The following is a 12,847-nucleotide window of genomic DNA, read 5'->3' on the forward strand; positions in this document are numbered from 1 at the left end:
CCAAACACAGTCAAAATCTTCCAGTCTATTAATGAAGTTGTAACGGATTCTTTCCAAATGTAGAGTATCTGTCATGACTGATATCCCGGCCTTTAATGATGGGACCTCTTTCCCCTTCCATAAAAGAAGAATCAGCCTCTTACCGGACATCAGACCATATGACATGAGATGGGCTTGTGTGCTATTGAGTTTTTTAGACTGTTCCGAATGTCCAATAATAATCCAAACAGGGTCTGGCTCTAATAAAAGCACTTTCCAAATGCCCACAGCCCATAATAACATCGAGTTCAACTTTCCCCCGGCTGTCTTGACCTTCTCTTTCTTATTGTTATGAATTTGAAACTGAAGTCTAATGATTGATTACTGCAATGTATTACTTTGATATTAGGAACGTAGCTGTATTCTTTATCCTCTCAAATCAAAGCCTAACTTTACCCCAATACAGTTACTCAAAATGTACTTTAACCTGTTAACTCCCACCTTAACCTAGTGCATTTTCTCCAGTTCGGCCGGCTTTACCCGGAGCTAAAAGTTTGTTGACCAGAAAGCCATGTGTGACGTCTCATTTGAAAGCTACGGAATCACCAGCTGGTTTGGAAATCTGCCGGTCAAATCCAAGACACAAATATCCGATCTGGTGAAGGCAGCAGGGAAGATTCTGGGCGCTCCTGGAACACCGGCACAGCTCAGACCAGGAGCGTCCCCTCTGACCACACACATGTACCCGGAGTACCTGCTCCTGGGCGAGTACAAAGTAAATGTACTGCTCATGTGAGTCCTTTGGTAACAATGCATGTGTTGTGTGTTTTATTTGTGGCGTCTTGACCTCAAACCCCCCTCGCTTTAACTGAGCGTATCTTCTCCGGTTCAGCTTTACCCAAATCGAAAAGCTTCTCCACTTTGCTTACAGCCTATAGGCCAGAGTAAGAGCCAAGCTAAGACTCGCAAAACTGATCCTAACCTTTTTTTTTTGTCACATCGTTGCCACGTTTTCTCATCTGTGGTGTTTTTGCCGCCTCTTCATCGCCTCTTTCTTTTTCTTCTCGGACGCTTTTTTGTTATGTTTTTTGTTAGCTTTTCATCACCTTTTTGTTGCTTTGTCATCACTCTTTAATCGAGCGTGTAATTGTTGCTTTTCTGGCACGTTTGTTGTCGCCTTTTTGTTGTGTTTTCATCCTATTTTGTCGCTTTTTTTCAAGAAGCTTTTTCGATTTGGGTAATGCCAAACTGAAGAAAATGTGCTCGGTTCAGGTGGGGGTTAAGAGGTTAATGTGTAGCAAAGACCCTGTCCAAATCAAACTCCTCACAAGGGAGACACAAGTAAAATAAAGTCAAGTCAAGTCAAGTCAAGTCAAGTCAAGTCAAGTCAAGTCAAGTCAAGTCAAGTCAAGCAAAGTAAAGTGTAACAATGTTGGGCTTTATTCCCCTCTAAGCCGAGGCCTGCTCAGGATTCAGGGCTGAATTACTTACCAGTTCCCCCATAAGGCTTTTACTGATTTTTTATATTTACAAACCGATCTGATTTGGAAGGATACACCATCTGATAAATAAAAAATGACATCCAACTCCTACAATCAGTGCCTGTGTGGACGTATCCGATAGCTCCGTATGCTACGGTCTGATGCTTCCATTGATTGTAATACGTCTTATATTCCCTGAGCTCTTGTGCAGCTGGTCTTTCAGCTCAGGGTTAGACCGGGCCATGAGTTGCAGAAAAGCAGTGTTTTAGATTGAGAGATATTTACTGTTCCTTCAATTTTGACAGGTTTCATTTGATTAACTTCCTTTATTTAAACCTTTCACAGACATGGTCACAAAGCGCTTTACATGAGACAGCTTTACATCGACTCCATCCTCGGTGGTGTAGATTCAGTCTCTCCAGAAGGAGACTGTTCCCTGTTCCTTTTCCTGGTCTCGTGTTTTCCAGGATGCAGTAGTGCTGAGGTGTCCTAACTGCGCGGCCTCCTTTTCAAGCCTCTAAGTGTTTTCTCAGGGCTGTGCAAGTTCAATATTTGCCCTTGGGCGGAAGTTTGTAAAAGGGCTCTCCTCACTCTCTTTTTTTTTCTCTCTCTGTCTCTCTATCCACAGTTTGCACCTGTCCCTGACCCACCCTGTCCACACGGATCTGTCCCACCCCTCCTGGCATACTCACCATAACCTGTACATGAGTGCATAACCTGTTCGACCAGCAAATACAACAGAGCCATATTAGGCTTCAAACAAAGAGTTCCTTCCTCCAATACATGGCGTCCACGCAGTCTAGTATGATATGTTAATTATTACTTGAGGAAATTCATATTTAAATCAAATTAAATCAAAACCCGATATCAGCAATGACACAGACGTCAAATAGTGCAAAAGACAATACAAAAGTGCGTGCAAATGTTGTACATAATGCTATTTTACTTTGTCTTTAAAAGGTTTAGACCTTAGAATGGTCATGGGCATGTCATGAGCAAATGTCAAGGCTGAATGTTTTGCTAAGAAACTTGTGTTGCAATTTTATTATGGCATATTATTTGTATTATTTTTATATATTTATTATTTTAGCATTATTTTTTTTACAGATTTTAACACAGTCTGATGCTAACTACTAACCATATACTATACACATATATATACACATACTCATGTGAAGAGGCAATTGTGTGGAAAAAACATTTTTGATGATGGATAGAACTGGGCCGTGGAGCTCGCTCACTGCCTTCATGCTGAGGCCTGTTAAAGGTGACAGTTTTCTTCTTAAGCCTATGTTTTGGAGCATTGTGACTTAGTCTATCAAACAATATACCGGTAATTTGCACTGAGCAAGAATTTCACTTATGCTGCTCATCTTTCCGATGTATGGCAGTCCTTGTGTGACTGTGTGATTGGTGTCGGTCATGAAGCCACAACCAAATCCCTATGAAGTCACAGCAAACCTTCTGGTTATACGTATGGTTATATGCCCCTGTCTTTTTATCTATCTAAATGCAAGCCATTAATCCCATTGCGAGCAGATGAGTACAGGTCTGTGTAATGAAGGTGCTATGGTCTGTCCTCAGTGTCCTGTAGAGAGGACATCCGAGCTCCAGTGAATGGGACCTTTGTCCAAACTCACCCTAGGCCCCTCACTCTTCCTCTGGGATTGGATCCACTGCTGCAAAAGACTGCATTCAAACAGAGCAGGTAACTTTATGTTTAAATGCAGAAATGAAAACAACGTGATGAAGGGCCCATAACACACAACATGTAACTTTTTTCATCTAATGTGAAGAAAATGCTTCAACATTCTTTTATGAGCAGGACATAATGTCACTCCAACAAGGATTGAGAGTAAATATTTATTTGTGATAATTGATTTGGATGTGTGGGTTTTATTATAGTCTTTTATTGTAGCATATACTATGCTCATCATAAAATAAATATGACAGACGCTATCGTTGTTTGTTTTGCATTTGATGGTGCTGAAGAAACTATGAGCCTACAGTTATCTGCACTTTTCTATACAATGATATTAGGACACAGTACAATGTCAAATAAAGCACTTACTTAGGCTACTTGAGTTGCCTTGTGTACGAAATGCGCGGTATAAATAAAGTTGCCTTGCCTTGCCTTGCCTTACTTATATAGTACATGACACCTCACCCACACGGTACAAACATCTGTGCTCTGGAGCTTGAAGTAATTGTGCATGGTCCTGAAAAATAAATATATGTACAAATGAAATAAGGACCCTTACGTTCTTAATGTTGTACTGAAAGACGTTCCCGCGTTTCTCAGTTCACAATACAAGTAAGTATGGCTTCTTTCAGGTTAAACATGATGGCTTAAGGCAAATTTAGGCTACTTATCTCAGCTAGATTTGATTTTAGTTCAATATATAGGCTATTCCTCACATCCTCTTCAATGGCGTTATTTAGCTAATATAACTCTATCAATGAATTATAACACAAGCCTATTGATAAAATAACATGAAGTTAATACATAATGTTGGGGATTTGTCTCGAAAGGAGAAGATGTGGCCAAGTGCCCTCAATCGTAGCATCGCATCGCTCCCTCTCTCTCACTCCCCCACTTTCGCGCGCGGTCCGGAATGCGTGGGGGCGGGGCCTGCGTGCGAGGGGGCGGGGCGCGCTGAGACAGGTGTTTTTATAAGCGTCAGGTGAGGGCAGACCGTATCCAGTCCAGTTCATCTCCTCTCCTCAACTCCACACCCGCTACAGGTATGAGCCAGAGACGTGTCCTCCTCAACTTCCGTGATGCTAGCTTACTATACTCCATTGTTTTTTTTTTAGCTAATCTCTTGTTGGGAAACTGTTAGCTTACTTTTTTTTGTAGCCTTTTTAGAAAACTGGCCTGAGTAGTGACCATGGGAGCTAAATCCTTTATTAGCTTTGTTCATTGTAGCCTTTTTATGCTAGTGTAAATTTCAGTCAATATTTGAATTGCAACACAAAGCCTGTCTTTTCTAATGCTTATTCTAAATATGCAAAATAGATTTTCTTTGATGCAATAGTTTTGTCTTTGCCAAGCTTTAACTATTAGCCTAAATCACAATAGGCTTACCTGCATTTGGGTGGAAGTTGGAACTATAATAATCAAATGCAACATATTATTAGTCTATTAAGCTTATATTCAGCCTCCATGTGCTATATATATAAAGCCTCCTTTGGCATCATTTCGAGTTTATGATTCCACTGATTAAGTTGACAAAATAACAAGTACTTTCAAGGGCGTGCAAATCACTGTGTGTGGGTGTGTGTCGGCACTTATGCTTTTGTATTGTCTACAAGCGGTGCCGTGTACAATAAGGGCATGCCGACATCACGCTTTCAGGGACAAATCCGTCTCTTTTAGCGCTGACACTTGACACCCTCTGATTACTCATTCTCAAAGGTGCGTTTGTGCTTCTCGCAGCAAGCAGCCGAACATGATGAAAGCGGCCTTCTCCCTGCTCGTGCTCCTGGTGGCCCTGTCCTCCGCTTTTGGCAAGTACATCCCCAAGTCTGGCAAGAGGATCCCCCAGACGCTATCCAGAGGTATGTGACGGGAGACGGTGCCCGTTGGGCTGTGGATTAAGGAGTTAATACTGTGTTTCAGCGTGTGTGTGGTTATGTAGAAATTGGACAATGTTCAAAATGACAAATCTACCCTCAGGCTCCGCATTTGTGCATTGCAGCGGCTGAATGAACTTGAATATTTCAATTGTGTTCAATTACAGGACAACTAAAGAGTACTTTTGAAACTATGAAATTGCTGTTCGTCTTATTTCGCATTGTCTTCATGTATTAGTGTATTAATTGGCATTCAGTGTAGAGCGTTTGCCACTAGAAAATAACTTGATTTGGTTTTATTTTTAGAAACACAGTCCTACATCTTAAAACCTTCTGAACCCACTGTCTAACTTTCAACTTTCAACTTTAAACTAATGAATTCAATGGCAGATATTCAAACATGCACATGGGAAGAAACAGTTTTAATTCATAGTATCTGTCCATAATCCATAATCCATCCAACGTGGTTCAGACATGTCACCCATTTTAAATATTAATACATGTTTGAAGGCCCCATCCGTAAGATATGGACGGCTTCGTAGCAAAATGCATTTTTGTAAAGATCAACTGATTTTGGTACTAAATGTTTTACAATAAATCTAACCCAATCTCATACAAACAAAATGTAAAACGTATTTGACGAAACAGTGAAATAGTGTATTAACTTCAAAGCCAATGGAACAGCTTGTTCTTCTGTAAGTGATACTTTTGATTCATTCACTCACTTCAAGATTGGAGCAAAAAAGAAAGTCAACCAGGGTTTTTCTCTTATATTTTAGGAGCCAAACCGCCACAGTTGTACACACATTGCATGCAATTTAATATAGCAATCTGCTACCAGCAAACGGTTTGAACTATTAAACTCTGTGTGAAATTCGAACCAGGACTAACCCTATACTCTTTTTGCAGGATGGGGCGACCAGCTGATCTGGGCTCAGACCTATGAGGAGGCTCTGTACTGGTCCAGATCAAAGTGAGAAAACCAGCGACACAATATCCATTTAGCCAGGCTCTAAACATACAGCTACAGCTCTAGTGCTTATGCTACATAAATGAGTAATAGCTTGATCAATGACGGTTAATCATTCCTTTCACTTACACATTTTTTTCTTTACGAATTTTCCCAATATTTTCTAAGACGAAATCAAGCCTTTTTGAACTCACAGGGAAGAAGTTTTGTATTTCAGCTCATGTTTGTTGAGGTCATAACTACAGGTTTGAGTAACAAGATCCCATAGAGACAGGGTGTTTTGTTTTCATGAATAAATGAAGTATTACCTGAATAAATGCGGCCCAGGTCATTTCAGATTGTTATTTAGAAACTTGCAAATCAAAGCTGGGTTACCTGACTTATTTTTAGAGACTATATTGTAAACACAGCGGAAAACAAACAGTCCATGTATGCTGTCTGCATCCAAGCATAGCACATTTTTTATTGGAGGTTAAAACTAGAAGAAGTTCTTGCTCCTGCACCCTGAGCTGCAGAACAAAATGAAGTCACTTTTGCCTTTGTCGCCCTGGAAACGTTTTGTAACCACAGTTCCAATCAATTGTAGCAGCACAGCTAACAGGAAAATCAGGTATCCCAGCTTTAACGCACTAACAGGAACACTGTCGTCCTTTCCCAAAACATGTCGCTCTATTAACTGTGAATCACTCATTTGTGTCGACAGCAACAAGCCACTGATGGTGATTTTCCACCTGGAGGATTGTCCACACAGCAAAGGTACGGTCACGGTTTTAGTTTCGACTGCTACTATTTAGCTCAAGACTAGTCAAATATGTCTTTTGACTTCAATCTACATAATAAACATTGAATAAAACTTGCAATACATGTTCCTTATATTCATGCCAATAAATATAAGATAGTTTCACTCCTTGAAATAGAGCCACTATCTGAACCATAGACTGTGAAAAGCATGGATGCTGTGTGGATGCGTTATTAACATCTGGCCGCTGGCTCCAAAAACCCAGCCAAATTGCTAGCATGTACAAGCTTCAGTTAGCCCGCTCACAATTGGGCAAGGCATACCTTCCACAGTCTATCGCTATTATACCATCTATGATTTCAACTAATCTCAAACAATGAGCCTGTCTTTAACTTATGTTTAACTTAGTCATGTATATTTTGAAAAAGTAAGTATTCTTTTGCGAAGTATTTAAGTCATCCTTCTGATATAAAATCAGAAATCTATTTATGTGGACGAGACTTGGCTAAATCCACTAAAGGTAAATTACAGGGGCGGAAGGACTTTAATTGAAAAGTTATAATAGAGAGCTTGGACTATGTGGACTTCAGTTCCCTTCATTTTCAAATACTTTTCATATTTTACATTTACATTTGAGTCCTCACTTGTTCAGTCAGAGTCAACAAAAGGATTGTTTGGACAGGTCTGAGTCATGTGTTTGCTCATGTTCAGTGTTAAATGTCGGCTCTTCCTTGATCCTGGTTGAAACACACCTGTTTGTTCTGCAGCCCTGAAGAAAAAGTTCTCCGAGGACGATGCCATCATGAAGAAACTGGACGAGGAATTTGTGGTGCTCAACCTGATGGTGAGTTACTGTAGGCTGCAAGGGTTCAAGATCAGTGCCTGTTTCTCCTTTTCTTAACATGTTCATTGAGATTTTGGAATCATATTTTTTTTACTTCTATAATAAGTCCCACAGACACCACATCATTGATCAATCTTTGCATAAAACCTTAAAAATGTATGAAAAAAATGTGAAAGGTAAGTTCTTCCTGGATTGTTCTGTGTAATAAAAAGAACCAGGAAGTACTTTTGAAGTTCAGATACCCACTGGACCTATTCCGAGCCGTTTGACACTTTAATTGCGTTCATCGCGGCACCATTGATTTGCTAGCCTTTAGCTAAAAATGGTTGCTTGTGTCTCGTTTTTATCTTGTATAATCCCTTGTATTATCGCTTCAAGCCCCTTACAAGAAGCAGTCTTGGACCTAGAATTATGCTTCCTCAAGTCTCAAACTCGAAGCAAAACTTTGTAAAGTGGTTTATCATTGGTTATTATTTACATTGTTGTCATTGGCAGTACGAAACCACGGACAAGAACCTCTCCCCTGACGGCCAGTACGTCCCCAGAATCATCTTTGTTGGTAAGTCTGAAATATTAACCAGAAAATCAATACAAGCGTCCCATGCATTTTAGAACACATTAGTATGAGCTGGATGAGGGTGGGACCGTTGACCTTTCACTCTGAGCGCAGTTCTCCAGGGCTGTCCACGTCACAGTGAGGTGTGGGCTGTGTCGCTCCACTTTGTGTATTCAAGGACAAAGCCAACAGGAACATGTTGTTAGCTTTTTGTACACCTTATAATTTAAATATGTAATGCTTTTACTCCCCAGAGCGCATGTGATCTCATGTCATGTGATCCATTAATCTCTTAACCCTTAAAGGGGGGGGGTATTATGCAAAATTGACTTTTTCAAGCTTTACATCATGTTATTATGTCACTCCCTCATTAAAAACATGCCTGAAGTGTTGCCTTGGCACATTCACGTATTTTTGAGTAATCTGTCAAAACTCTGATGGCGGCCATTTTAGGGATAGGTTTGCCTGAGTCCTCCTAGGAACGCCCCCACCTCCTGGAGACGCCTCCGAGCTTTCGTCACCAGCCGAGTAACCAACCACTGCTCCTCAGCAGAACCCCCTCCCCACTGATGCCACAGACAGCGTGTGGAGGGGGCGTGTCGGGAAGGGTCAGAGGTTCTTTAAGAGACAGAGGCCTATTTCAAGACATTCACTACAGCCATTTTGAGAGAGCAATTTTATACAAGGCAGTTATTCTAATTTACTGCATTTACAGACCAACAGAAGGTTTGGTCATCATTGTAGTGTGATTGAAAAAAGCATAATACCCCCTCTTTAATTCTAAAAGCCTTGTGAAAAAAATCGACAAAAGAGCGACAAAAATGTGCCGGAAAAGCAAGAATAACACAGGCAGGGGTTAAGATGTCAATAAATAAATTAATAAATATGTTTTTTTTGCAATTTTATCAAAGCTAATCGCTATTTAAAATAATTTTTCCCCTCCACGATTTGTTTGTTAGAAATGATTTGGTCTGGATGGCCCACTGTAAACAGCTGTAGCACCCAGTGTACACGTCTGCTCCGTGGTGTATGTTTGTCCAAGTCGCTGCAGAGAATGATAATGTTTTCTGATTCTGATGACCCGTTTATTGAATGAGATGTTTCCCTGTCCCCTCTCCTCAGACCCCTCCATGACCGTCAGAGCCGACATCGCCGGACGCTACTCCAACCGCCTGTACGCCTACGAGCCCAGCGACACCAAAATATGTAGGTCACTGAGTACAATCGGGTGGCAGGGATTAACCCCTAAACTCCCACCTGAACCGAGCACATTTTCTCCAGTTTGGCTTTACCCCAGTCCAAAAAAGGACTGGAAAAAAGCTGTGAAAATAGCAACAAAACTGAGACGAAAACAATGATGGAAATGTGACAAAAAAGCGAGAAAACAGTGACAAAAAGTGACGAAAAACTTTATGAAAAAGTGGCAAAAATGTCACAAAAAATGGACAAAAAAAAGACAAAAATGTCACAAAAAAAATACAAAAATGTGACAAAAATGTGACAAAAATGTGACAAAAATGTTACAAAAAATGACAAAAATGTGACAAAAAAATTACAAAAATGTGACAAAGATTTGATAAAAAATGTACGAAAAAATGACAAAAATGTGACAAAAAAATTACAAAAATGTGACAAAAATGTGATAAAAATGTTACAAAAAATGACAAAAATGTGACCAAAAAAATGACAAAAAATTGACAAAAAAAATTACAAAAATGTGACAAAAATGTGATAAAAATGTTACAAAAAATGACAAAAATGTGACCAAAAAATGACAAAAAATTGACAAAAAAATTACAAAAATGTGACAAAGATTTGATAGAAAATGTACGAAAAAATGACAAAAATGTACGAAAAAATGTATGAAAAAATGACAAAAATGTGACAAAAATGTGATAAAAATGTTACAAAAAATGACAAAAATGTGACCAAAAAAATGACAAAAAATTGACACAAAAATTACAAAAATGTGATAAAAAATATACGAAAAAAATGACAGAAATGTGACAAAAAATGACAAAAAAGTTACAAAAATGAGTTGAATACCCAACAAAAAAATTATGGAAAAAAAAAATCTGATGACGTGAGGAAAAAGATCCTCTCGGTTCAGGCGGGAGTTAAGAGGTTAAAAAACGGGAATTCTCTAAAATCAATATTTGACTTCTATCTATAACTTCATTATCTTTTTGTAGTATTTTATCACATACATTTGACGCTCTTTCTCTGATGTTTCTGCCTCTGCAGTGTTCGAAAACCTGAAGAAGGCCTTGAAGCTCTACAAGTCGGAGCTGTGAGCACGCCCCTTTGGGTTTTCCAATGGTCCCGACGTTCAGACAACATCGAGTTTACAGCAGAATCTACGCACTGTCGACAAATCGCTTCTTTTTTTTAAATGATGGAGTTTTTATTGCATACCAAAAAAAAATCAAGCCTTGAATAAATATGAAACTCCTTATTTTCAACGGGAAGTGTTCTGTTGTTTTTGTTTTGCTTGCTCCGCATCACGAGTGGCCAAGCGGCTTTTCAGAACCGGCTTGACGAGACTGAAACTATTCAAAAGATAAAGGATATCATAGTCCAAAGGTAATCTCATTGTTTTCCACTATATGAAAACGAGCACTGTCTTTTTAAAGTACAATTTCTTTCTTTTCTGTGGTATAAGGTTCCATAGCCAAATAACATTTAATAAAGATAGTAGTTTTTATTTTTATTTCAGGCTAGTGCAGACAAACACTTCTAAACATTTTAAGGTATTGGATTTCGATTATGGCAAATGATGAAATAACGACCCAACTTGCATGAAGTAAAGTCATATATTTCTTTTGTATCTAATCAAAGGCAGCTGCATGCCAAGACCTCTTTGAAAACATGCTGCGGGTTGAGATTGCGCGAGGCGGACACACAGATGTCTTTATCTGTTACAGGGGGACAGCAGGATTGCACCACTTACGGTAAATCCAGGAGCCGGGGCCAATTCTCTCACTGACAGATATTATCGTAAAATTCCAATGAAAAAGAGACCAAAAAACAACATTTCTAGTTACCTGTTCAGCTTATAGGTCAGTTTAACGCCTCATTTGAAAGCTAAGACCTACAAAACTAATGGTAGCTTTTTGGTCTGCTTTTGTTGTGTTGTTTTTTCTTCTCCGGCACGCTTCTGTCACTAAAACGCAACATGCTACGACACCTGCAGTGCCGCTTATGACCTCTAGGGGCATGACTATCTTAGTACTGCTTTAAACAAATGAGTATTTTTGTGCACAGAATATCCAATTTAATCAAACCGTGACACCGGAGCACTTTAGATTTTACTTTAAAGCTAACGCTGAGGTCCATCATTACAACACACGTCAAAGTAAAGATTTCCATTTGCCAAAATCTGTTACATCGAGAGCATAATGTCCATAGAGATGGAGACGCTGTAAAGCTGTCAACACGTCACTAATATCTGTAAAAATATATTTAAAAAAAATATAGTTTCTTTGACTGAATGAATAGTTCTAGCTTTTTTCTGTGGTATTCTATTTTCCTAATTGACATATTGTTTATTGTTTAAAGGAATAGGCCACCGTTTTTACATACTGAGATATGATCTTACCTTAGCTTTGACGAGTTCTTTAGGACCTGTCTGATCTTCACCCGTGCCTTCAGTCACGTAAACACAGCACAGACGGCGTTAGCATTTAGCCTCTCCCTCTCTCCACTCTAGCTCCAAAACAGGTCAAGATAGAAGCTTCCAAGCTCTTCCACGTTTTCCCTATTTAAATATGGTTACGTGAAGTGTTCCACTACAAAGTATAATTACACAAAATTAAACAATGTGGATTTTCTAAGCGGATAAAAGGGGGAACTATATTGTAAGGCGTAATAATACCAGGAGTAGTTCGAAATCCGCGCAGTAATCTTCACTTTACTGTGCGGATGCCAATTTACTCCTGGTATTATTACGCCTTACAATATAGTCCCCCCTTTTATCCGCTTAGAAAATCCACATTGTTTAATTATACTTTGTAGTGGAACACTTCACGTAACCATATTTAAAAGGGAAAACGTGGAAGAGCTGTCCAAAAAACGTGACCAAAAAAACACAAACATGTGACAAAAACTCAACAAAAATGCAACAAAAATTGGGGAAAAAACCCCCCAAAAGAAACAAAAAAAGGTGACACAACACAGCAACAACACGAGGAAAAAGATCAGTTTTGTGGGTCTTAGCTTTCAGATGAGGTGTTACACAGGCCTATAGCGAAAGAGGACAGCATGCATTCGGTTTAGGCGGGTGGTAAGAGGTTAAAATCTGGCAATAATATATATATATAAAAAAGTATTTATATATTCTTAGTTTCTGCCTTCTGTAGCACCTTAATATTAGCCTGACTTTACGGCAAGTCTAATACATGCGCTTAGGCAACCGTGCAAGTGTTTAAGCGGTTTCTTCAGTTTCTTGACCCCGGCAAAGGACCGGAAGTGGGCGGGACTGTTGAGTAGTGATGGGTGACACCACATTAGAGTTTATTAGAGTTTTATTATTAGTCGTACAAAGAAGAGAACAGTTAGTGCCATGTACTTACGGCATTTCATATTATACAGCATGCAAAAGGCCAAACAACACATAAGGCACGCCACATACACAGTATTCAAATCCACACGCTCACTCCTCTGTACAATTTTCAGTCAATAATTTAAAGTTACGCCGGGTACG

The 12,847-nt window shown here is 39.3% G+C and overlaps 1 protein-coding gene across 1 annotated transcript; it reads left to right on the forward strand.

The window, feature by feature from the left end:
* The first annotated feature begins 4,174 nt into the window (after positions 1-4,174).
* agr2 (anterior gradient 2) lies at positions 4,175-10,524 on the forward strand. Its single transcript, XM_079571526.1, has 8 exons — positions 4,175-4,205; positions 4,900-5,021; positions 5,946-6,009; positions 6,710-6,762; positions 7,513-7,589; positions 8,085-8,148; positions 9,268-9,351; positions 10,390-10,524. The coding sequence occupies exons 2-8, from the start codon at positions 4,913-4,915 to the stop codon at positions 10,437-10,439; spliced, it is 501 nt and encodes a 166-aa protein (XP_079427652.1). The 5' UTR covers positions 4,175-4,205; positions 4,900-4,912; the 3' UTR covers positions 10,440-10,524.
* The last annotated feature ends 2,323 nt before the right edge of the window (positions 10,525-12,847 follow it).

The sequence above is a fragment of the Gobius niger genome, assembly GCF_951799975.1.
Source record: "Gobius niger genome assembly, chromosome: 14".
Lineage (NCBI taxonomy): Eukaryota > Metazoa > Chordata > Actinopteri > Gobiiformes > Gobiidae > Gobius > Gobius niger.

What these genes read in the sequence shown, in the direction of transcription:
- agr2 (XM_079571526.1), top strand. Translation starts at nt 4,913, where the DNA reads ATGATGAAAGCGGCCTTCTCCCTGCTCGTGCTCCTGGTGGCCCTGTCC. An exon ending in CCCCCAGACGCTATCCAGAG is followed by an intron (nt 5,022 to 5,945) that starts GTATGTGACGGG and finishes CTCTTTTTGCAG; the next exon opens with GATGGGGCGACCAGCTGATC. An exon ending in GGATTGTCCACACAGCAAAG is followed by an intron (nt 6,763 to 7,512) that starts GTACGGTCACGG and finishes TTTGTTCTGCAG; the next exon opens with CCCTGAAGAAAAAGTTCTCC.